Genomic DNA, 26070 nt, shown 5'->3' on the forward strand with positions numbered 1-26070 from the left:
TCAGAGAAACGTCGGATTTATTTTTCAAGAAAGCGCACAAACGAACCCAGTTGACAATGCCCGCAATACTATATTAAAAAAAAGGAAAAAAGAATTAAAATTCACAAAATAATTAACTATTTCTGAAAACCTTACTTAATATGATTTTTTTTTCTTTTTTGGTGGCTGACTTGTAACCATCCTTGCCGTAACACATTTTTTAATTGGAGGCTGAATTTCTTCTTCGATGACAGATTCATCTGCCACCACGTCTGCTTCATGAGAATTAACATCTCCAGACGTGGATGGCATTAAATCCATTTTCAAGGGATCGCCTAATTTGAATGTTAGGTTTAAGTTTTTGTTAAATGAAACTAATTTTTATAAAAAATTATATTACCGTCGCCGATTGGGCTGCGTAGCATAAGAACGTATTCTCACAGATAAAAATGTTCACAAGTAAAATTCCACTAATAAAATTGATCATTGACACTTATGCTCCTTAATAAATTGTTGCAGAAGCACAATGTTTTACAAGTAAAAATGTTCATTAAAACCTTTATGCATAAAATCATTTTCACAAATGCAATGTTGCATTAGTAAATATCACCACAAGTAAAATTAACTTTTTGAAAGAAATTTATAAATAGTTCATAATTAAAATGTTTCAATTGTAATAAATATCACTGATAAAATGGTGCGTATTTAAATTGTACTACAAGTAAAATGTTGTTCATTTGTAATAAATGTCATAGATAAAACGGTGCATTTTTAAAAAGTATTACAAGTAAAATGTTTCACATGTAATCTATGCTACAAATAAAATTAACCATTGATAACAAGTTTCATAAGTAATAATTCATAAGTAAGTTTTTGCATGGTCATATACCCCTGGTTGATCCACTATGGGTAAATTTCCTCTCGGAAAAGGGATACCCTCTTGCGGGTTTTTACCATTAAAATAACCCGGGTTTTGGATCGGGGCGAAAGAGTGATTTTCCACCCGGTGGGAGCGCCTCTTGCGGGTGTGTGGTTCTCCTCCACGCAAAAAATTCATTTATCGCTAGATCCTAGATGGCAGTCCCATCCCAAGAGGAAAGATTTTTCTACTGGTTGTCGAGATAGTTGCAAAGCGCTGTTATAGTTTATGCTCAGTGCTGCCACTTTGGTGGGAAGGTCCCACTTTCTGGGATTTTTGATTTCCAAAAGTGGAAATGTGGGATGGGATGGGATTGGGATTTTTGAAAAAAGGTGGGATTTAGAAGTAGAAGATAATTAGATAAATTATTTTGGGGTTTGGCCAAATGGCCAGTTAGTGATAAAAAGTGTTATTGTCTTATTGAGTAATAGTAATAAAAATATTATTGGCTATTGGGCAACCTTGCCAAATGACTGCGCACTTGCGCAGTGCTTCAGTGTGCAGACGACAGTTTTTTGTGTTTCAATTTGAAAGTGATGTAAATTTTGGTAAAAAATGTAAAGTCTTGGTTAAAAGCTCATGATAAGAGTGCTGATGAAGTCAATATCACCGACGAATTAGTCCAGGCCGTTATTAAAGTAAAATCCAATGCCACCATTCCAGATTCTAAGTCATTGTAAGTTTTGTGCAATAGACCTTTTACTAGTTTTATATGATGCGAAATTTCCCTCCCATGTGCCATGTCCTATATATCCCCTATGCCATTTGTTTCACCAAGACAGTTTAACGCTCGATAAATAAAATACAATTTAACCCTGAGTCAGAGACTTATATTTTGAAATAAAATTTTGGGAAAATAGGTGGGATTTAAAAAAAAACAGGCGGGAAACGTGGGATTTTATAAAGAAAAAAGGTGGGATTTCCTTGGGATTTTTAATCGGAAAATGTGGGAAAATTGGGATTTTTTACATGGTTCCAGGCAGGTTGGTCGCGCACGCCGAGACGAAGCCTATGGCAAAGCTGCGCCGTCACTTTTGGGCAATAGGGAGAGACACTTATCGTCCAGACGACGCCTATCGTCAGCTGACCGAATGGACGCTTACAGCTGTCAAAAATTTATGTTTATTGTTTTTTTTTTTTTTATTTGGTTTTAAAGTGAGTTGTATTTGTGTTTGTATTTTTAAAATCTATATATATGTTTAAAAAGAATAAACTTTTTAGTGAAAAAAAAAATTGCTGTATTTTATTTCTTTTAGACCTACGAAACAAATTTGACATTAGAACAGAAGTAAGAATATATTATTATTTGATAGGTAATATTAATGAATTTTTTACCAATTAACGAATTTTATTTAGGATTAGTGAAATGTATAAAATTTTTACAGTGTTACTCAGCCAAAGCTTTAAATTTGCATTCAGTGTGTTGGCTGCGTTTTCCATCCACGTTGGGAAGTACACTTTTTGATTAAGAAGGTAATCTATTGTGGCATTGTAAAAAAATTAACACACTTATCAAACAGGTAACTTATTTCACAAAATTTTAATGTTATAGACCTGACATCACTCTTTTATTTTCCCTTTTCCAGGTATCGGAATCCCACTAGGTTGACCGGGGCAACAACCAACAATTGAATAGGATTTACATAAATTTTACGTCAATCGATAGGTATTTAAAAGGGCTATCTATTTGGTGAATTTCATGAAAAAATATTGAAATGGAAAAAAATTCCATTTGAAAGAAATTTTTTGCGTTTTGTCGCTTAGGTACAATATTGCGCTTGATCGATTAAACGCAAAAAATTTCTTTCATTTGGAATTTTCTTCCATTTCAATATTTTTTCATGAAATTCACCAAATAGATAGCCCTTTTAAATACCTATCGATTGACGTAAAATTTATGTAAATCCGCTGAAAACTTAGAACGTAATTAATTATTTTATTTTATGACATTTTAGCGGGGGGAAGGCCAAAAACAGAATTTTTGGGTACGTTGTTTGGTTACTAATATACACCAAAATAAACATAAAACTTATTTTTGATATTCTTTATTATCTCTAGCACGTTTTAATATGATATTTTACTTCGATTTTTATAGTTTAAGAACCGGAGTCTCCCATCCCTTCTCAAAAATACCCATCAACAGTTCACGCTTCAGACAGAAGTCCTCAAAACTTGTTACCTTGGTATTGGTGACATCCTAAAAGAAAACAAAGCAAAAAATAACTAAAAAAAAAAGGGGGGGAGCAAAATGGGTGGCAGCCAACGGGTTAACTTTAAACATACACATACACTATACAATGATAAAAAACAAAACAATACCAAAGACAATAAGAAAATAGGATAGTTCAAATAATAGGACTTTCAACAAACCCAAAAGAGGTCACGTCTCTTGGGCATCCATGATCAGCCCAGTCAGAATACTGAAGATGCCAAATGCTACGCTGCTGAGACGTGGGCAAGTGAATTACATCCAATTTTGTGATAGATTGACGTCCGGCAGAGAGTTTGCTAACTTGTCAAGTTATTTTATACTTAAAAATAAATATAGGAAAAGTTACTTAAAAATTTAAGCCATTTGATGATTTTTGTAAACAATACTTTACCAAATTCTAAGGTAGCAGCATCTTGCTGTGGCCAATACGTAAATCCACTGTAGCCATTCATACTACTATGGCTGACATGGCTTCTCAACGTGTTGACCGATTTGGTGTTGAGAGAAGGGGTTTGTTGGCCGCCATTATTACTAGAAGTAGTATCGGCTAGCATGACAATAACATAGACGTCAAACTGCCAGACCATCTACCAAAAATCAGACACTGTTGATGGTAGTGGGCCTTGAGCTGCAATGTTGAAGCGCTGAGCCGACCCCACGGCAGCTGAGATGTGTGATGCATTAATGTACCCAGTTCGGTTGTCTCGGCTAGGTGTCAACTTAACTCTGTTCTCTTCGTAAGGCAAAACATCTTGATACCTTAGGAAAAGATGACTTAGTTACTCATTCGTACGATTCACTTATGAAAAACTTTTCATACTGGTTGCGGCAGAGGTTATCTGGATGAACCGCCATGCTAAAATCCGCACCAGCCTTACGTCTGGGAATTAACTCAAATTCCAACAGGAGTTGGCCATCTGCCAACCGAGATTCCATTTCTTGACACTAGACGACACATTAGATTAGATGATACATTTGCACAAATTCATATAAATATTTAAAAAATGTAATGAAGTTAAAAACTAAGTTATGGAAGTACCAGGTGATCTTTGACGAGAGTTGCATCCGTATTTGCAGACTTAGCTGACGACGACGACGAGTGATGGAAATTGGAGACAGAATTGGACGTCGAGTCATTGGTACTCCGTTTAGAGGGCATCCCTAAAACGCGAAAACGAAACGCGAAACGAACAACGACTAAAACGCGGTACGCTGTGCGAAACAGCCCCCAGGCAATGGGCTGCGAAACACTCAAATATCGCCTAAAGGCAACCTAAATAGCGAAACGATTTTGCGAAACCCTTAATTAAAATGCCATTGGATTTGGCATTTCATTTAGAGAAATAAGAACCGCGTACTATTCTTTTTTGAGAACATGTAACCCCGATAAGCACTGTAAGCTCTACGCCAACAAAAACTCATGTTTTAAATCTATGGTTCTTTCCAGTCCTTTTTTAATTTGTTGACATTTACTTGAACAAATTCGCGACGAATTGTTAACTTGTATTGGCTAATAGGAAACTAAACCCGACGGGGAAAAAAACTAGCATTTTTAATATAACAATGTGTTTAGAATCTGATTGAAGTAAATGAAATTAATTGAGTGAATTAAATTGAGTTTAAACCAAAAATGTAAAGCCGTGGGCTAACTGGGATGTTCTCCAGTGCTCTGACCTCTGAGTGCCTTGAATGGTTCCATAGCATGTTAAATTTGGCCTGAAAAAACTCATGAGACTGTTTGTTTGCTGTTTGTTAGAACTTGTGTTTCGTTTGCTGTGCCAAGATTGGCTATCTGTATAGTTCGAAGGAAAGGATCTTTGTCTTTATTGCACAACCATAAAGACTCCGCAGGAATGGTAAGTAAATTGTTTTTTTATATCTAATTATTTGCAATGACCTTGTATTGTACTACACCCATCGGCCATAAAAACAGGTGTATTTTTGAAGAGGCATATTTTGAGACTGAAATGTTTTATCTTGCCACGAAATAAACAGTTGAAATTGTCATCACTGTTCTCTTTTTCTTTATCTGGGTCTTGCTTCGCACGAAAGCAATGAGCGTTACGCCAGACTTGCCAATCGATCAATTTTTTTAGTTTGATCAGCGATCAACTCATTTCAAAATAAGTTGATCGCGCGATCAACTCAGTTCAGAATGAGTTGATCGCCGATCAAACTCATTTTAGCGATCAATTTTTCATTTTTCATACGCCATCTAGCGGTGAATAAAACGGACATGTACAGTAAAACGAAAATATGTTAAACATTGCGAGTTAAATTATGGGAGCATATTTCCACAAATTATCAGTAGATGGCGTGGAATAAGAAATTTTGAGCGCAGAAATGAGTTGATCAATCGATCATTTTTTGAGTTTGAGTTTGATCGCGATTGAAAATTGATTTCGATCACGGCAAGTCTGCGTTACGCCCTCTGTTTTCTAACCGGTCGTTTCAACAGCTGTTAAGAGTACTGTGGCATTTTCATTTGTTATTAATTCTTTCAAATCTTAGTGAAAATGAATAAATATTATTGAACTATATGCGTTATTAGTTAAATTACAATTATTTCGTAATAGGATATGTCTTCAAAATCAGATTTGTTTAAAAATAATGGGAAAAGTGGCGAAATCGTACTTTCCAATCAGGATCCCTCAGGTCTCCCCCCATATAGTCGATCCGAAACTTGAAATAAAAATATTCAGTTTGAACTGTCCTTTTCAAGTACTTTCAAAATGGACTTCTTGTGTCTATTGTTTGAGCGACTTTCGCTCGTTCCTGTCTGCCTTAAGCGCAAACGAACTGAAGAGTCAGCATTTGTAGCCGTTAGGATGATGAGGAGAGCAAAGCGGAGGTGTTTAACGAGACCCACCATTCGCCTGGGCAGCGTCCATTCTGGAACATGTGAAAGGGATCAAAAGGTGTCTGCATTTATTCCAGAATCTCGCCCAGCTGAACCACCACGCAAAAGGTCTGCCTCCGAGAACGACGAGTCCTCCGATCATGGTTCGAGCAAAAGAGTTTGTCGGACGGTAATTGCAATCCCTTCAACCCGCTTGCCACCCAACACGGGAGGGGGTGAGATTGGCTGTGATTCCGTCCACCGTAAGAACGTCAACAAGCAGTCTCAGCCAGTACCGAACATTGAAGTCACAATCAAGCAGAAGCAACCCAAACAGCTTCTGTCCGTTGAGCTCTCGGTACAAATCGGAGCGACTCCCAGTGACCCAAAGGTACGAACGGTGAAGGTACGGAATAACAGACTCGATGAACACCCAGTGTCTGTGAAACGGACCTCTGTCTTTGACCGTTTGGGAGAGAAAGGCGTGGATAGAACACCCATCGTGCTGGATCATGCCAAGCCGACTGTCTTTCAGCGCTTGGGAGAAAGACCTTCTCAGGGCTTTGATCGAGAACGACCTAGTCGATGGAAACACGGGATGAAGCCATACCATCAAGCTTCAGGTGTCAGATCCCAGTCGGCTCGTGGAAACACGAAGTCCAACAACAGATGGTAACACAACGATGGGAGAAGTTAAAAGTCAACACAACAAACAGGGACCTTGCTAACCTGTATTGGCTAAGTATCAAGAGCGGTGAGGTGACCACTGAAATATGTGGTCAACTCACTACTCTGAACGGATTGCCTTTATTGGGGATTATTTTTACAAGGGACCTTGCTAACCTGTATTGGCTAAGTATCAAGAGCGGTGAGATGGCCACTGAAATATGTGGTCAACTCACTACTCTGAACGGGTTGCCTTTATGGGGATTTTTTTACAGAGTTGGGCATAGCAAGGAATTTCCTGAGTGTTGGTTGAGCTTTTTTTTTCTTTGTGTGTTTTTTTTTATTTTTTAACATTTGGCTTGTAAAAGGTTAATTTTTTTTCGGACATGAGTTAATGAAATTCCCGTTTATACACTAAATTTTTAAACCATACCCATTTTGTTGTGTTCAATTATTTCATCCCCTCTTCAGCGTATAAAGTTTACGTCTACACTTAATAACTATAATGCTTGTTGCAAGGCGTGGAGACCCACACGCAAATGTTTAAGGTATACATTTATTATGGTAATCGCATAGAAAAGTACAAAGATAAAAAATAGGGACGCTACAAACTTAAATGTCGGGATCTCAAAAAAACATCTTAATAGCCTCCATTATTCGCAGCATACTGTTCTTGTGCTGGCGATGATTGGGCAGTATGTTGATGAGGACAATCGTCACTGCTATGGGGGCCGGCCGACCCGATCATGGTTTGTTTCGCGGTTTAGCCGCTGAATGGTGTTTCATTTCCATGCTAAAGTGCGAAACAACGTTGCGAAACAGAAGGCTGCTGGATGGCTGGCGATAGCGTGAAATGTTAATATTTCAATAAATAAAAAAAGAAAATTTTAGCAGGAATCGCAGGTAATTTAAAGTCAAACATATTTGCTTTTACCAACGTGTTGAAAGTTAATTTTGGGCAAGGCTTTTACATTTCTGACAGAGCCAAACAGTCTCATGAGTTTTTTCAGGCCAAATTTAACATGCTATGGAACCATTCAAGGCACTCAGAGGTCAGAGCACTGGAGAACATCCCAGTTAGCCCATGGCTTTACATTTTTTGGTTTAAACTCAATTTAATTCAATCAATTAATTTCATTTACTTCAATCAGATTCTAAACACATTGTTATATTTAAAATGCTAGTTTTTTTTCTTGTCGGGTTTAGTTTCCTATTAGCCAATACAAGTTAACAATTCGTCGCGAATTTGTTCAAGTAAATGTCAACAAATTAAAAAAGGACTGGAAAGGACCATAGATTTAAAACATGAGTTGTTGTTGGCGTAGAGCTAACAGTGCTTATCGGGGTTACATGTTCTCAAAAAAGAATAGTACGCGGTTCTTATTTCTCTAAATGAAATGCCAAATCCAATGGCATTTTAAATAAGGATTTCGCAAAATCGTTTCGCTATTTAGGTTGCATTTAGGCGATATTTGAGTGTTTCGCAGCCCATTACCTGGGGGCTGTTTCGCACAGCGTTCCGCGTTTTAGTCGTTGTTCGTTTCGCGTTTCGTTTTCGCGTTTTAGGGATGCCCATGAAACACCATTCAACGGCTAAACCGCGAAACAAACCATCTTGATTCGCATCGCGTTTCGCGTTTTACTCGCTGTTCGTTTCGCGTTTCGCTTTCGCGTTTTAGGGACACCCCCGTTTAGACGCTGATGAGGGCGACTCTGTTCGAACACGATTTATGACAGCCGATCGAGCCGAGCTACGAACAGGCAAACCCCATTTCCTTCTGGTTGCGAAGCAGTTTGAGTGTTGGCGCAGGTAGAGGGGGAAAGATTGTGTTGGCTTCCCGGCTGGCGTAAAGGAATATTTTGATAAATGGGCTCACCATTTCGCACCATTGCAGAGTTTTCTGCCTGAGCTAGAGTAACAGGTAAATGGCTCATGGATCCAGAAGTGGCAGACGCAAGCCCATTTATAGCTGCCACTACTAAATCAGGGCTGCTATTGCTGCCAACTTTGCTGTATGGATAAGGTGGAGGTGGTTTATACATTTTTATCATCTGCAACTGCTGTTGAGCATTGTGCTGTGGCTGTGCTCGGAAAGCGTTTGTAGAGGTCGGATGAACGGCAACCGACGTTGGTTGCTGGACAGGAGAACTCGGATTGAGTACAATAAGATGTACGTCACCGTACTTGACACGTACTGCTGTTTCATAATCAGGGGCAGGACGGTAAGCTGGCAGTAGAGCCTTTAGGTTTTGCTGTAATGCAGCAAGTGATCCAGCACCTGATGCAAATCCTCCACCACTGCCCGTGGTGCCAGAGAGGAGATGACTTTGTGCTTGAGTAGGATTTATAATGATAAACGTAGGGGATGGGACGGAATGTGGAAGGCTGGCTCAAACACTGCCTAGGCTATCCTATGCAATACTCAGCCATTGCGCTAGAACTTCGTGGCTCTGTAGATTCAAACATTGAGGTCGATGGAACCAGGCCGCTGTTGACAGTTGCACTACTTGGTTCTAAATTTATACCAGCTATTCAACATGACACATCCATTTCCTTATCTTCGGTTGCTTGCAATTGCAGAGATTGGATAGTTAACAGTGTTTGCTTATAAAAAGTATGCTAAGTGTCGGCAAAGTTACGGAACAATCAGTGCGGCACTTCTCATTAAAACAGCAAGTATTCACAAGAACTTCACGGCCACCCACTTTGAGAATAGTTCCATATTCAAGGTCTTGCAGCTGCGCAAGTACGACGAAATTCCTTGTCCCAGTTTTTTACTAGGCTTGATGGCGTAATGATTAAAACACGCTGAATGGTTGGACGTCCATTGTAAGGGCCTTGCTGAGAAGAATCCTATTGACATGAACATTCATTATTTTAAGCAGGTAACAGGAAGAAGTAATAAACTGATGGTATTACCATATGAGTGGGATACATTGCAGTGTTTGACCCAATCCCATTTCATCGGCTAGGATAGCACCATAAATGTTTGGAATTTTGAAAAACCACCAAGCATTCGTACAAGAAAACTACACCATCGCGCTGGTGAGGACGCAAATTCTTGCTTGACAAAGGCTTCACAACGACGTCGACTATGACCGTACCCCGCTGCGATTCTTTACACTTAGAAGAAATTATTAAAAAGGAAACATTCGAGAAACAGAAACACTTTAATTCGAAAACAAACCTGGATATCGACGGTAGGTCTCGGCATTACCAGGGCTGAAGGGTGGCAAGGGTTATATCTGGGCTTGATTTCGTTTGAAATAGAATTGAGCTTGGGGTCTTTGTTTCCGGTTTCAAGAAAAGGCGAAACAAATTCTTTGCTTGGAGGACGAGGATTTACTAAAGACGATACCCCATCTGCTTGTAATTGGGTTCCACATGGCATTGGACTACAACAATTTCAACTGATATTTAGGGAGTCAATAATTTGATTTTGGATCTTAAAAAAGAAAAAAAAAAAATTAAATACGACGAGCCTTTTCGACATTTTTAAGTTACAAAAGAAACTTACAAGAACTTCGCGGCCGCCAACTTTTAAGATGTTCTCGTGTTCGAGTTATTTGAGCTGGGCAAATTTAAATCCTGTTGCTCGACTTATTTCTTTGTCTTCCATGCTCTGACTGGGTAGTTCGATGGTATTAACAAGAATGATTGATAATGTGAAATTCGAATACCTTAAGAATTACTCCTCTGTCTTTCACAGTTAAAATATCTTCTTCTTCCCAGTTCTTATGTTATTTAGCTGAAGTTTTACACCCAAATACATTATACTACCTACAAAAAAATTCATTAATTAATTGAAAATACAGATAATTTTAAAATTAAAGTCAAATATTGATAGAGTTTACTTTAAAGCTTTCAAAAGTGGTGGCTCAGTTGCACTTTGGATCGGATATGATGCATTTTTTTCAGGACTACATGTACTAGAAAAACTGGTATTAGCATTTTGCTGAATATTATCTAAAAGATCAAGAACATCTTATGAACTTCTCAGTCCTGGTGGGTGTTCTACTTCTAGAGGTACACCCTGACTTCTTAGTAATATTTCATTCAGTTAAATTTCAAAATTTTCCCCTTTTTTTAAAAGAAAGCTGTTATAAATAATTGTGTTACTTCTGGATTCGATTTTTAAAAAACAGGGGTTGATTTTAAGTACCAGAAGACTTTACATCTATTTTTGGTTGATTACACGAGAAATTTAACCGACACTCGTCTCAGATAAAATCAAGGATTCTAAAATTTGATCTTGGATCTTTCCAAAAGATAAATCCAGTCCGAAACTTTGCTTAAACTGGAGAAAGTGCTTACCAGAACTTCACGGCCACCCACTTTGAGAATAGTTCCATATTCAAGGTCTTGCAGCTGAGCAAGTTGGTATCCCACTGCTTCGCCATTTTCCTTTCCAGCCACCGCACCACCTCCACCTACACCTCCAGCGCCCGCACCAACTCCAGCACCATCTTCAACTTGCAGGTGAAGCACCAACTTCCACTTGAAGAATAACTCGTCATCACAAGTAAATGAAAAACAAGGCATTACTTACTTTTACATTAAAATTTTCAAATGATTGCTAAGTAAAGATTCTATCGGCATGGATGAACGCACTTCTAGGCCTTACAACAACTTACATGTTGCTGGGCCAGAACGCGAATCACTTCTAACGTAACTAACTTAACACCAGATGAACGTATTTCTAGGCCTTACAACAGCTTACATGTTGCTGGGCCAGAACGCGAATTACTTCTAACGTAACTAACTTAACACCAGATGAACGCACTTCTAGGCCTTACAACAGCTTACATGTTGCTGGGCCAGAACGCGAATCACTTCTAGTGTAACTAACTCAAGATCAGATGAACGACCTTCTAGGCCTTACAACAGCTTACATGTTGCTGGGCCAGAACGCGAATCACTCATTCTTTACTACTAGAAAATTGAAAAAAAATTAGAATTACCAGCCTTCACTTTTCTTTGATGTACTACTGTTGGTGTTACTTTGCCAACCCCCGAAACAACAGTGGGTTTGTGTTTCAGACCATGATAGACATACGGTGAAGGTTGGCATAGGCTGTGACATTTTTTAACAATAACCAGTAATAAGTCATTGTGCCGATACACCTGGTCTCTTTCCAAGAACAATCTGGCTTGGTGGTCAAACTCTTCATTCCTTGCCTAGAAACAAAAGACTATCAGTGTTGATGACAGGATAACAAAAGTGGACATAACCAACTTTCATGCAAAACCATGATTCAACATGTGCAAAATAGCTAAACAAAGATGTAAGAGAAAAAATTTAGATTCAGAACAGCTACAACATGTCATTGGCTTTCTTACCTCTTCGATGATTCTTCCAACACATCCTTTTCATTTTTTGTGGCTAGGTTTACGTCAAGCACACTCATTGCTATTGCTTTTGAACGTTGGCCACAACTTTCATGCAAAACCATGATTCAACATGTGCAAAACAGCTAAGGGGAATATATATCAGAGATATATATGAATGTTATCACAAGTCAAGGGGAAAACGGGGGAAAACAATTATTTCGAAACTACACTACAAACTTTACCTTTTCATTAGCTCATTCAAAACAATAAAGACATTTCAAAAAATAAAAACACAAACCAGTAGAAGCCGTTCCATTGGTAGCAACGGTAGCAGCAGCAGCGGCGGCGGCTAGTTGCTCTTCCCTGACAACGAGGGACGTAAGCGAGACCTTGACCAAAATATCACCCGCCAGGCCATGACCCTGTACCGATTTTACCATGACAACTGCTTCATTTGAAAGCGTTTCGACGTTGAACGTGATTGATGGTGCGACAACCTAATCGTAAAGTGAATTATAAATTTAGAATAAACAAATTTAAAAAAAGAAAACTAAAAAAAAAAGGGTAATCTATCTTCTTATCTGCTGACTGATTTCTTAACTACTTACAGAGAGGTGGACTGGAAGAGCTTGAGCAACTCTGTCGAGCAACTGAAAAGTAGGTGGCTGAGAGCAGAGGACGACCAACTGAACATTTCGATCGCCTTTTAAAAGTAATCCTTTGGCAAGCAACCCCACTCGCATGACGCCTTTCAACATCCACTGTGGCTGGGCTGGGCCGTTCGTGGCTGCTGCAGCTAGAACAAGCGCTGGGGCGGGGGTCGCAGTAGGGGTGGTAGCTGGAGCGACAGAAGGAACAGAGACCGGCACATCAGCCTGAGAAGCGGCGAGCGCAGCAACGGCTGGAACAGGCGATTGAGCAAGGTTATTGGATTATTGCGACTCCGAAACTTTCGTTTTGTCTTCAGGTTGATGCGTTAGCTGATCAGAAACTAACTGTAATGAGCGTTCAACAGACGAGACGAGCGTCTGTATGGCTTCTAATTCGGCTTCCTACAAAACGATCAAATGCTCCATTGTTAGTCATTTTCTGAAAAAACAATCAACGTAAACAAATAAATGAATAAGAAAGTGAAACCTATACCGATGGGTAGATCTCTGAATGTTTCGCCATGACATGGCGATCGTCACTGGATTCGGGTTTACGCATAGCTGGATTAGGAATACCCATCGGCAAGGAGCCGGAAGGAAAATACTGCAAAGATAGAAATGAGAAAAAAAAAACAAAAAAACAAACAAACAATCATGATATGACTGTATAGAAACGGGGAAATAAGACGTGTACCTCTGGTGGTGGTGGTAGACCCATTGAGATCCCACTATGTCGAAGTCCGCCTCGGGATGGGCTAGACCAATAGGCTGGAGGACGTGGCTGGTTTCCATCTTCCATTGACGAAGAACCTTGTGGCATTTCTTCGTAATTTTCATTACCTTACCAGCCACCTTCATTAGGTTTCCGTCTTTCTTCCCAGCTGGGCATGGTCTTCTTTTTCTGACGCAGGGCCGGCCAAACTTTGGCTTCTACCACCAAATTTAGATCTACTTTCTTCTTGTACATTATCCTGAAAAAGGTGACCGACAGATGATGTAAATTATAAATGGCTCAAAGAGAAATGTCAAAAAAGCTGTTTACCTAAGACGTCTGCCTTTCAGATGCATATCTTTGGCATTGACATCGTAGAAGCGGCAATCTTAGAACCGACAATTAAAGCCGGTAATTTTGACTATTAATATTACGGAGGACATGCGACGAGTCAATCATCGTCTTCTAACCAACTGAGAATGTAACAAGCGAATCATACCATCACCGCCACGTAATTCTTCAACGTAATCTTGGCCAACGGGTTGAATCACCTTTTCCTCCTCCCACTGTACAACCACTGCTTGTGCCGTTTCAGTAGCAACAGCAGCTGTCATTGGGACTTCCTCTTTTTTGATTATCTGGTTAGCTTGCACTGTCGATGTCGTAACGAGCGCAACCTCACTTTCAGATCCGTTAGATTTTGATTCCAACATGAGTATTTAAATAGTTTCCACCTGCAACCACAACAACAGCGTCAAATGAGTATACGTAACAATAAGCAATCACGGAATGAGCAGTTTGTACCCAGAAAATTGATTTTAGGCGTTGCAGCCACTACTTTGACGACTGCTGTTGTACATGTAGGTGCAGGTACGGTAAGTGTAGGAGTAGCGGCCGTTGCGGCGGATGTAGTGGTAACAGCAAGCGTAGTGATCACCGCGCTGACCATTGTGGCTGTAGTAGCTATAGTAGTTGTAGTAACTGGTGTAACTGGTGTAGCCGGTGCGGTTCCAGTTGCGCCACCCGTTTTCAAATGAATCAACTGTGGTTCTGCTGAAAGGATTAGTTTGCCTAGTTTCGTGTGTAATTCAACGACCTACATGAGAGGAAAAGTTAAGTTTTAGCCCCATTCGGAATAGCAACCTGATCACTTGTATCGGATTCAAACCTTTTGATGTTTTGTTCCACGAATGTGCGCTGCATAGGCATCTGCAGAAGTGCACGCCACATTGCAAAGTTCACAGTGCAAGCCAGCTCCAGTCCTCGGAGTGGGAACCTAAACTGACCGATATCGGTTAATATACATAGAAATGCACACGCAAAACATTAATAACGCACCATAGGGAAGCCAGTACGGACGGCTGCCTCCTTTTTCTTCTGCTTTTGACCATCCAAATGGTCTTTGTAAGTCTAAGGACCTTGCAGAAAAAAGTAAATAAAACGTAAATTACACGTCTCTTTGTGTACGAAACCACGTGGTTAGTGTTATTGCTTACTTGCACAAGAAATTTTGCAAACTTCACAGTAAAGGAGTTGTTGAGTCGTACTGCTGGTCCAACGCTGATTGAAACCACCGGAGAAGTAACGACCACGGGTTTTCGGTCCACCTTGCCGCCACCGTGACCAGATTTGTTTCAAAGGCAACTCTAGTTCTGTCAACAAGAAGGGATCAATAAAATACAAAATCACAAAGGTAACACCCTGGGTCAGTTGAAATATATGAAACTACATCACAGCAGAAGTCATTCACATTTTGACCAATTTTTCTCATATCAATGGCAGATTCTAGTTGATCTGGGCAACCTTCAACACAAACACCACCTTCTGGCACACAGCCCTGAATATCCAAAGAACCGTATCCTTTATTGAAAGCTTGCGTCTCCAAAGTTAATTCCTGTACCATTCCTGACACTCCAACACGAACAGCCAGCTGTAATAATTGAATCATAGAACAACAATAACTATTCAAACTTAATATCTAGCTTTTGAAAAAGCTTTACTGTAGCACCCATAGTTAAAATACCTTTGGTTTATACAATTCCCAAAACTGAGGAATCTGAGTTTTCACGTAACCATATTCAACTGGTATCTCTTTTGAAACTAATTGGATTCCGAGATCTCATTCTAAATCTAGACTGGGTAATAACTTCACAGTTTCCATGCTAGAGTTGATTTTGTGAACACCGAATGGCCCAAAACCCCTCACTAGTACCATTTCTTTACATGCAGGAATTTCTTTGTTAGAACCCATTTGTATGGTAGGTTTTTCTACAAAAAACAACAAATTCTATAAACAACAACGGCCTACAAATTTAGCCTTCCTAGTTTTAAGCAAACCACGTAACGATGTGACATTAATACCTATACAGAGGTATCAACCTCTTTGCCGAGTAGTTGCATCATAGTTGACGCCATCCACCAAAAGCAAATGAACAAAACAACAGCCAAGCAAATGCAAATAACAAATCACCATTAAAACGAATAAAATATCATTTGCGGATTCTCTGACAAGGCAGGTGAAGCACTAGCACTAGCTTCTTAACATCTGAGTGGACGTTTTCAGTTTTGTGAAAGTCAAGCAACGTTGCCAAAAACATTTTTTCCAACAGAGAATGTTCAACGTCAAGACAGAGTAATAGAATACTGGTGTAGCCACGGCCATGTTAACTCCCCCTCTCGGATTTTTTCCCAAAAGTTGCTGCAAGTTTCGCGTATCGATTGTGAGAAAATGAGGCAAGATATCGATTTAAGTGTCCCATAACCGTAACGCCACCTATGAATTGAGTTTTAAGGGTTGTTATTGTTATAACAACCCATATTTTTATACATACTTTTTTTCACACTAATTAATTAAGCCACTTTTTGTTTACTTTCTGAAGTACAGACGACGAAAATGAGCAAAAACATAGCGAAAACGTAATACATCAGAAGTTCACAACACAGCCGCTGTGGCGCTTTCGTTATGGGCCAGAAAGACTTTCAGGCCAAAAAGGCAATGGGAGGGCCCGCCATAAGCGTGGCTACACCAGTATTCTATTACTCTGGTCAAGACAAAACCAGAGCAGAGTAATAGAATACTATTATTACTCTGATTGATATGTATATGTATATGTACTCTGATTGATATGTATTCTATTACTCTGACAAAACAATACCAATCATTTCAACACAATTACTTACGTAGAAAAATCAGTAGAAATGTAAATCCTCCAAAAACAAACTTGAGTAACACGCAATGTATACTGTGTCCCTTCTGCTTTTTCCAATCTTGCACACGTACGACTGACGCAATTCCAAAAGACTGACTCAAACAAAAATGCAAAAAAACCACTCAATGTAAAATAAAAGATAAAACACCTATTTCGACAAACTTCGTTATTTATTGCAATTTCAAAAACCATACAAGTTCCACGTAAAAAAAAATAAAAAACAAAAAAACCGAAAAAGATCATTTAAATTGGGCAGTCCCTTTGGTAGTGCCCCTTCTGTTGACACTAGAAAATAACCCAAAATAAATAACAATAAATTAACATTCATAAAACATGGACTTACCTTATTACACTTTCTGGTTTTCATTTTATTAAGGTCGCTCCTTCGACGCTTTACTTTCTGTTTCGGTTGCACATCCTGCTGACTAGGCCCTTGGTTTCCCAAGTGCCCCAAAAGAGGACCGAGCAACCGAAAACCCTCGTAAATCAACCCCAAAGCCTGTTTCTGTGTTTAAAAAAAAGTTTTACATAAATTAATAATAAAAATTACAATACAATTACTTACCGCTACGGCACCTTGAGCCACAGGAGCTGGTTGAACCACGGGAGCGGGTTGGGTCACACGAACGGGGTGGGCCACAGGAGCGGGTTGAACCACGAGAGCAGGTTGCGCCACGATATCGGGTTGGGCCACGGAAGCGGGTTGAGCCACGGGGCAAGGTACCTCCACATGGGCGGGTAGCTCCAGGGGGACGGGTAACTCCATGGAGACGGGTAGATCCACGAGAACGGGTTCCTCAATGGCCGGTGGCTCCACGGCGGACTCGTCGGTCGGCTGCCCACCTTCCTCGGCCGGATTGCCCATGCCCGAGGACGAGGCTTCACTGGCCAGGAAAGCCTCGCAATAGAGCGAGGCTTCCCCGTCCAGAACTACCTCACCCCGATCACCGGCTGGTCCAGCCTCGTAGACGGTTACAGCTCTGAAACAAAAAGATAAAATAAATTAATTGAATACAAAAAAAAATGAATACACAAAAAACACTTACCCTCCGTTGCGCACGAATTTCCTGGTCAGAGACCGACAATTTCCGCAATTCGCATAGTCCGTCCACTCCGCCTCTGCATACCCAACGTATTTGAGTAAATATTGGACTTTAGAACGTCCAGTTCCCGACCGCACCATCCTAAAACGGGAAAAGGAAAAGAACAAAAATACAATTAAGTGAGTTAATTTAACATAAAAAAGAAACAAAATAAAGTTTCAATTACCTTCGATTCAGCACACCTTCCACTTCGAAATCCTCAAATCCATCTTGAACTTGGTGGTATCCTTCTTGAACTTGGTGATTGCGAGGCATCTTCGTTGCTGGAAACACTAAATGACCTGACGCTTACACTTCACAAACTAACAGAAGAGTTGAAGGTTCAACCCCAAGCGCAGTCGTTTCCAAAACGTTTGCTTTGCCCTTAGAAACAGGGTGGGGATGGGAGGGTTTTCGGTTACAATCTTACTGCATCCCCCAACCCCCCTCCTCCCCCATTCGTATGTCCCTTTCCCAGCTAATAGTATTTTGAACGGCCAAAGTGTATCCAGACATTCGGAAGTGGTGGATAGATAATGGCTAACTTGTGAAAACGATCGAACCAAATATTTTAAAACTGTGTAGTATGTATTGAATACATGATTTTATACATGAAACCAATAAATTCATGTCGAAATGAACTCGGCCATTCTTTTAGCCGTGACTGGGCAGTTTTCCTGCGCCAGAATGGTCGTACAGTTGACGTGTTCCCAATCGAACAGGTTCGTTGGCCGAGAGGAATTTCCACAAATGAACGCCGTAACTTGATTATATCATGGCAAGCGACAGATCAGACGCATCCTCAAAATACAAATGATAAAATTAAAAAAAATAACACCAAACCTCCCACATCTTTGGAAGGTACTATTTTTTCTGTCACAATTCGTTTCACTTAATTTCAAAGCCTTGTTTTTAGATGATCTGCCTGTTTTGGGTGTGCCATTAGAGTTAGCCATCCAAACAAGTGGTTCTCATGACGGTATAGATTTGCTTGTTGTAGTTCGCTGTTGCAAATTACTACTACAAGACTATGGTAAATTTGCATTTTCCCTTAGCCTATTTAAGACTTACTTTCTCACCTGCCTGATTTAGGATTGCAACAAGAAGGAATTTTTCAAAGTTCTTGACTAAAGACTCGCGTAGTTGAACTCCGACGAGCATAGAACAACCGAGAAAACGTAGTTCTAAAATATACCCACCGGGGTATATTTCTAGGCAAAGCAAGCCGCTTGCTACGATCGGTACATTTTGTTTAATGTTATAATTTTTCGTTGAATGCCATGACACCATTTTGCTGCCTTTTGTAGGGAACTGCCGGATAATATTTTAACTATAATGAGCTTTTATCCAAATTCGAGGACGTCTTATATCTATCGTAGATAGCCAACTTCAAGAGGAGACCTTCAGCAATCTTATTCGGCAATTACCTATATATAGGGAGAGTGGGGCTAGTTGGCAGGAGAGCAAGTTTGCAATTCTTAATTTAGACAAATTGTGTGAAAGAGGTTTTATTGAAATAATTCATAGTCAAAGATGTTTATCGTGCGCACATTTGTGCAAAGTTTTATAAATTTATCCCAAATAGTTTAGGAAATAGAAAATAACAAAATTTTTTGCGTCAAATCCACAATAGTTGCGTGCTTGGTATTCATCAATTTGATCTTTTCTTGGTATGCATATAATTTTGAAAAAATATTAGTTTTATAGAAAATTGTGTCCTCTATCGAACTGTAACAATGGATTTGTTTTAATCAATTATAAAGGAGTAATAAAAATTTTTATTTGAATAAACCCCGCGTTGGGGCAAGTTGATACATTGCAACATGGGGCATGTCGGCATAGGCATTATACATGCATATGTATAGAGTACATGGCCTGTCAAAATGTCAGGGAATTGTAAGATTTTTTTGTAAGAATTGTAAGAAATTTTTGCTAGATATGACTTATGGTGAACAGTGGTATGCATTAGAGGCCAAAATTTGGCAAATTTTAAGTGTTTCACTTTATACGATGTTCACCTGTGAAATGTTTGCCTGAATTATGTATATTTTTTTAATTTTTTGCATTTAAGGCTATTAATCTTTATGTAAGTTATCACAACTTATTTCTGAGTTTCCCACTCTAAAATAACTATAGGATTTTTGTTTATTGTAATGTTATTCTAGTTTGTTTACAACATCAACATTTCACTGAAATCCGTATTTGAAATACATGGGGCCAACTTACCCCACTACCACTGCCAACTTACCCCGTTAGTGGGGCATGTAGGCAAATTTTCTTTAGCTTTTTGAACGTTGATTTCGATATGAATTCTTCAACGTAGATCAAATAAAAAAATAGCACGAGAAAGCTGGATATCTGAGCTTTCTTTTACAATTTTTTGGGTGTTAAAATATGAAAAATTAAAGAAACCAGAGAAGAAATAAAAAAATTGTACCAACTAGCCCCACCCTCCCCTACAACAGACCACTGTTATCTTGGTTGATGGTGCTCATGGAACATGTGATAGAAAAGGTAGAAAAATTAAACTCGGTAAAATAATTAAAATAATGCCTCACCTTTTCCGTTTCATGTTATTGACGACGTAGTCTGGATGCTTTTCAGGAGCGATTTATAACAAAATGAACGTGCAAAATCTTAGTATTGTACTTTGCCCGACATTAAACTTGACTCATCGTGTCTTGGAATGTCTATATTCGTATATAGTCTAGTCGTTCACTTTTTGCTGGCACTCAAATAATAAGGCTATTTAAATATTATTAGTCAGTAGAACTCTACATAGACCTTATATTTCGATACCCTCCACTATTAAAGCAGTAGCCCTACTGATTTATTTAAAGATGTTGGCAGGATATCAGTAGACTATATATAAAGGAAGTAGGTGGATCATCCGATTGGGTTTTGAAAGCCAGTTGGATTTACTCGTTTATATTGTTTTACCATACTTCTCTAAAATATTAGGTACATTCCACCTCTATCAGGTGTTGGAGTTAGTTCACCTGATGATTTCGATGCTATGACAATTGAACTTAAGAAACAAGAGTCGTTGCTTGCCTAAATTCATTATGCGATGTGAGTGTCGGATCTGTGGCGAAACATCGAGAAGCACAATTATGTGTAGAACTGACATGTAGCGCGTCAAGTTTATTTTTTCATGGGAAGTAAGACCAATCCTGACACTTATTTTATATAAATAAACTGAGCTCTAAATGTTTTCTTCTTTAGGCACAGCGTATCTTTACGCAGCTAAAAAGACAACTGAAACTGCAAGCATCTACTTCTGAGCTCCTACGATTGCCACGATCCAGAACACAGTTTCGGAAACCGTAAAACCAGCAGCTTTATCAGATGTGGGGCCTAGTGGACATGATGTTGAGTAAAGGCTGGAATTGGTTCTGCCCGTGAAGGTTCTGAACCAGCTGAACAGCTATAGGCCTACCTGATCCTGGAGTCCCCAATCCTGAATTGTGAATCGAGAAACATATAGTGGAACAGGATCTAGAAATATCAAAAGGCCAGCCACATTTAATTGAAGTCGGGTTGATGATAAGCATTCAAGAGCCGTCACCTATTCAACAGAAAAAAAACAGAGGTCAGTATTCAACAGAAAATACGTGCCATGTTACGGTTATTGAGATTACTGGTCATTCGGCAGAATCAGCATCATCTGAGAAAAACACGGGATGGAACGCTTCGGAATCTGAAACGCCGTTAACATTGGAAGAGGAAATGGAACTTCTTCTAATGATTGAAAACCATGAACGTGAGAAAATCATAGAAAAACTCTCAGAAGTAATCGAAAAGGAGCGCAAGTCGGTAGAGTGCTTGTATGCAAGAATAGTTAGCAGATACAACTACGTATAAGCATAAAGCAATTTTTCTTAACGTTTTTCCGAACTATCTTATTGTTATATAAAGTTCATGAACTGACATCTCTGAGGACGATGACGGACTATAGGTAGGCTTAGAAGAACCGGGACAGCTTTTGGCTGAATAAGTGCTTCGCGAAAATCGGCAATTGGAGGTAAGAGCTGGGTTTATCAAAGGAATGAGAAATATTTTGTGATCTTATTGTTTAACCTCATTTTATAGGAACAAAATATGTTACTGCAGAATGAATTAAAGGAATCGGAGATGCCTTTTTAAAATTCAGAGCCAAGTTGCGATTACGAGAGGAAAAAATAAAATTACCGATCGTGGGAGCTAATAGAATAATTGCTTAAATTTTTGCTTGATCTGAACGTTCGCCATGCAAAATTCGAATTTATCGCTGGGGCCTGGGGGAGGGGTTCAATTGGGGTGAAATCTCTTGGGAGATAGCCTACCCATCGAAGGGGGTACGGCTTTGTTTCCAACTGTGATCCACCGCATGGTAACCGATTTAACGAGTTTAGTTTTAACTAAATCTTAGTGCAGTGTAGAAGTGTAATTGCAAGTGCAACAACGAGGATGGCGGATTTGCAAAACGGTGTTGAAGTGGTATGCCATCTGGCTCCTGGTAGCCGTTTTAATTCAAATGTTTTAGTGTGTGAAAATCTACATACATACCACAAAAATAACCTTGATGCTGGGTATGAAATTATAATTGAATAATTGAATTTTCATTTACTAAAATGATATTGCTTTTTTAAAGTGGTTTTCGCTGTAGCGAATCAAAGAACGGTTGCCCGGCAAGGCTTTTAGAAGATGGGGCATATTTTATGACCACTGGCCATGATGGGCACGATAACAAAGAAGATCATTTGAAGTATTGTGCCATGAAACAACGAATGTTGGAGAGGGCACGTGACACACGACAAAGAAGTCGGATGATTTTTGAAGAAAGTCGCGACATGTGAGGCATACCGTATAATGTACAGCAATTTAATTTCAAACTTATGATTCCTTATTCATCCTCTAGGAATCCTGGAGTGCCGATAGCGTATGACGCCAACCTCGAACGTGCAATGCAGCGTGCAAGACGATCAGCGCAACCTCCAGTGCCACAAACGATAGACGAAGCAGAGGCTTCCTTAATAGCTAGCGAGCTATACAAGTACGTAGTTCTCTATAATTTTTTACACGATATTAAGCCAAACTTAAATTTAGCTCAGCTAACGCTTGCCGCGTCTTACTCATTGGGGAGTTTCAATAACCATATATTCATGAATTGTATTGTTTTTAATCTAAACTTTCGTTGCTTCCATCAGCTAAAATGTAATGTATGGTCTATTATTAAACTTGCTTGTATTTTAGTAAAACAGCAGATGGAACTTCAATTTTCTATCATGGACGAGTTTCAACTCCAACCGGCACTGCTCTCGTGTTTATCAGTCTGGCCATGCTACCACTGCTTCGAACGTCAGAAGAAATAGCATGCGACGGAACGTTTGCCACTTTGCCGTTGCTGTTTTCGCAGTTATTCACGTTGCACGTTGCGGCATATAGATATGTATGTACAGTACCCACGCCAGGTATTGGATCACCTCGGTCCAAAAACGGCGTTTTAACCCGCGCGAGATAGGCCTAACGGTGTCTCGCGCGTGAATTTTTTTAAAATACTAAGATTGCTCGTACGAGGTTAATTTTTTTTAATCGGAAAGATAAAGAATTAGTCTTTATCTTTCTGATTTTTAATTTGTAAAAAGTATAGTTGTTATATGGGAAAAAGGATCATTTTGAAATATTGGATCACCCCCGACATGTGTTGCATTCGTTGTCCCTACCCGCGGCTATGCCGTCGGATATGGGAGAGGGTCAAATGGTGAAAAAGGGACCCAAATTACAATCAAGTTTCCCGACGGCATAGCCGCGGGTAGGGACAACGAATGCAGCACATGTCGGGGGTGATCCAATATTTCAAAATGATCCTTTTTCCCATACAACAACTATATTTTTTACAAATTAAAAATCAGAAAGATAAAGACTAGTTCTTTATCTTTCTGATAAAAAAAAATTAACCTCGTACGAGCAATCTTAGTATGTAAAAAAAATTCACGCGCGAGACACCGTTAGGCCTATCTCGCGCGGGTTAAAACGCCTTTTTTGGACCGAGGTGATCCAATACCTGGCGTGGGTACTGTATATGTTTGAAATTATTGAAATACCAAGATTATTTACTTTTTTTTAGATGTTTCCACTGGCTTATGCTGTCATGTCTGAAAAGACACAATCACTATACCAGTTGGTTCTTGATCGTATTCTACATGTCTTAAGAACTGTGCCCGGGGAAGGTGTCGGAATTATCCGAATGGTATCCGACTACGAATTTGCTATTCTTAATGCAATGGAGCATGCATTTCCAGGTGGCCATTCTCGCGGGTGCTGGTTTCATTTTGGACAGGTAAGTTATCATTGTTGTATTTCGAAAAATTGATAGTTTTATATTTTCGTAATAAATATTTGTTTCAGGCAATTTTCCGAAAAGTTTGTACAGAAGGATTACGACAGTCTTATATGCACCGACCAAATGTCAAGAAAATTGTTAAAATGCTTATTGCACTCGCTTTGTTGCCTGCCGCACAAGCTCACCAAGGGTTTATGGTTCTGCAATTTTTTTCTCATAGCTTTTGATTATTTTAATAATATGAAAATTTTACTAGGATATCTGCCAATCATCAGTTGTCTTACTGCAAGATGAAACTCCTGATGTCAGGGCTAAAATGCAAATCATTTATGAATACATGGGAAGTTATTGGTTCCTTATAGTCACTCCAGATCGTTTTAGCGTCAATGGGCAGCCCAGGCGTACAATGAATGAGGTAGAATCTTTCCACCGATGGTTCAACAGGCAATGTGGAAAATATCATCAGAGTTTCTGGACCTTTATCGGTAATTTTTTATTATAAAGTAATTTATTAGGGGCTTCGTAATTGCTCGATAATACTTTTTTTTGTTTTTTGCCGGATTTCTTAATATTTTATTCTAATTTTTATTAATATATATATTTTTAATTTAATCTATACCCCCTACTTTTTTGCATAACATCTTTTTTCCTACTGTGGTAAAACTGTTTTATTTCTTCCCAAGAGTACTTGCAAAAAGTAGAAGCAAGTGCCGTAAAGGACTACAACCTCGCCCGATCAGGACGGCTTATTCGACGAGAACATGCCAAGAAACAAACAGAAAAGGATGTGCGTATTAGGACTTTTTGCCAATCTTTGGACAACCGTGAAATAACGGTTTACCAGTTTCTTGAAATGTGTTCGAGATTTTTCGAACCTCTGCATAATCCTGCACCATTAGGCGGCCTTTTAGCTGATCCTGTTCCGAATCCTACAACTCCGAAATAGCAAGAAGAGGCTTTGTCGCGATCGGTATTGTGCCATAGGCGAGAACGGAGGCAGGGGAACGCAGACGACGTAACGACAAGGGAAGAACACGTTTGGCGGCGTTAATTACACACGAGAATTCGCCAGTTACAGTCGCGTCAATCGTTTTCAATATAACAGTTTTGTAACACTTAAATGTCAGTTCGATTAAACGTGCCCGTAAAACAATACAGAGTTACGAAAATTACCTACAGTGTAAAGTCAGTGCGTATCGATAACATTTTGGTGCATCGACCGGGAATCGTGAATCCCAACGAACTGATACGTAAATTGTAGTCGTCTTATCACTCTGTATCGTCCACATCGTTTTCGCCACAGCACGAATATTCATGCCGACATTGTCTCTCAGTGAGAGGATCTACAATCAAGCGTTACTTTTAGAACAGAACTTAATTAGACGATTTACGTTCACACGTGCTCGCCCTATAGCACCCTGAGTCGTCTACGCTCGAAGTACTGTCCTAATAACTTGATTGTCGAAAACCTAAGCTTGTACCCGTCTCGTTGACAAGCTCGTGTCTTAAATAACGTGTAACGTGTTTATTCGCAAATCAGTCCCGCGTGGCAGATCACGTATCCATTCCGCAAATTGCTCCCTTACGTCATCCGTTGTCATTCAAGCATGGCCAACGACGCCTTTCCCCTTGAAGCTATTCAAGAAGAAGAACCGGAGGAGGAATTGGAAGAATGGCAAACGACCAACGATCCTGCTGAACTAAAGCATTACCGTACTCAGGCAAAGAGAATTCACACGAAATCACTCAATCAAGCTCTCCTTGCCGTCCGGATGCTAGAAGATGTTGATACAGTCAACGTATATCGAGTTGGCTTGGTCCGTGCATACGACATAGTTGAAAGAATTCACCATCGCTACGTGGAAGTCTGTAAGTTCGACGGTGAAGAGCTGGACAGAGAAACCAGCTGGGGAATTGATATTTCCATCAAACATTCGAAGGCGTTAGCTGACGTGGCCAACTACTTAGATTCCTGTCAAGCCCGCGCAAGATCAGTTGCAGGTTCCAGCCGCAGTAGCACTTCTAACCGTTCATCAGCCTCATCGACACGCCGTAAACTTCAAGAGGCAGAGCGGCTAGAAAAGGAAATGCAACTAAAGATTCAACAGGAAAGAGCTGAAGCCTTACAGCAAGCCGAAGAGGATG

The 26070-nt window shown here is 39.6% G+C and overlaps 2 protein-coding genes and 2 pseudogenes across 2 annotated transcripts; 2 read left to right on the forward strand and 2 right to left on the reverse strand.

Moving 5' to 3' along the window:
- Positions 1-2984: 2984 nt before the first annotated feature.
- On the reverse strand, positions 2985-12146 carry LOC116934210 (annotated as a pseudogene).
- Positions 12147-12155: 9 nt separating this feature from the next.
- On the reverse strand, positions 12156-17490 carry LOC116936005 (zinc finger RNA-binding protein). Its single transcript, XM_045166976.1, is given in 15 exon segments — positions 12156-12444; positions 12556-12707; positions 12777-12999; positions 13091-13158; positions 13345-13568; positions 13640-13730; positions 13809-13916; positions 14252-14405; positions 14478-14585; positions 14648-14727; positions 14806-15034; positions 15126-15239; positions 16553-16610; positions 16749-17023; positions 17084-17490. Coding segments are annotated over 15 exon segments (2427 nt in total). The 5' UTR covers positions 17384-17490; the 3' UTR covers positions 12156-12201.
- A 721-nt stretch (positions 17491-18211) lies between these two features.
- LOC123466847 lies at positions 18212-20930 on the forward strand (annotated as a pseudogene).
- A 213-nt stretch (positions 20931-21143) lies between these two features.
- LOC123466848 lies at positions 21144-24871 on the forward strand. The gene is made up of 8 exons (XM_045166977.1): positions 21144-21427; positions 22234-22434; positions 22501-22635; positions 22836-23031; positions 23710-23787; positions 23991-24122; positions 24182-24392; positions 24609-24871. The coding sequence occupies exons 1-8, from the start codon at positions 21144-21146 to the stop codon at positions 24869-24871; spliced, it is 1500 nt and encodes a 499-aa protein (XP_045022912.1).
- The last annotated feature ends 1199 nt before the right edge of the window (positions 24872-26070 follow it).

Source organism: Daphnia magna, unplaced genomic scaffold (assembly GCF_020631705.1).
Source record: "Daphnia magna isolate NIES unplaced genomic scaffold, ASM2063170v1.1 Dm_contigs120, whole genome shotgun sequence".
In the NCBI taxonomy this organism is placed as follows: Eukaryota; Metazoa; Arthropoda; class Branchiopoda; order Diplostraca; family Daphniidae; genus Daphnia; species Daphnia magna.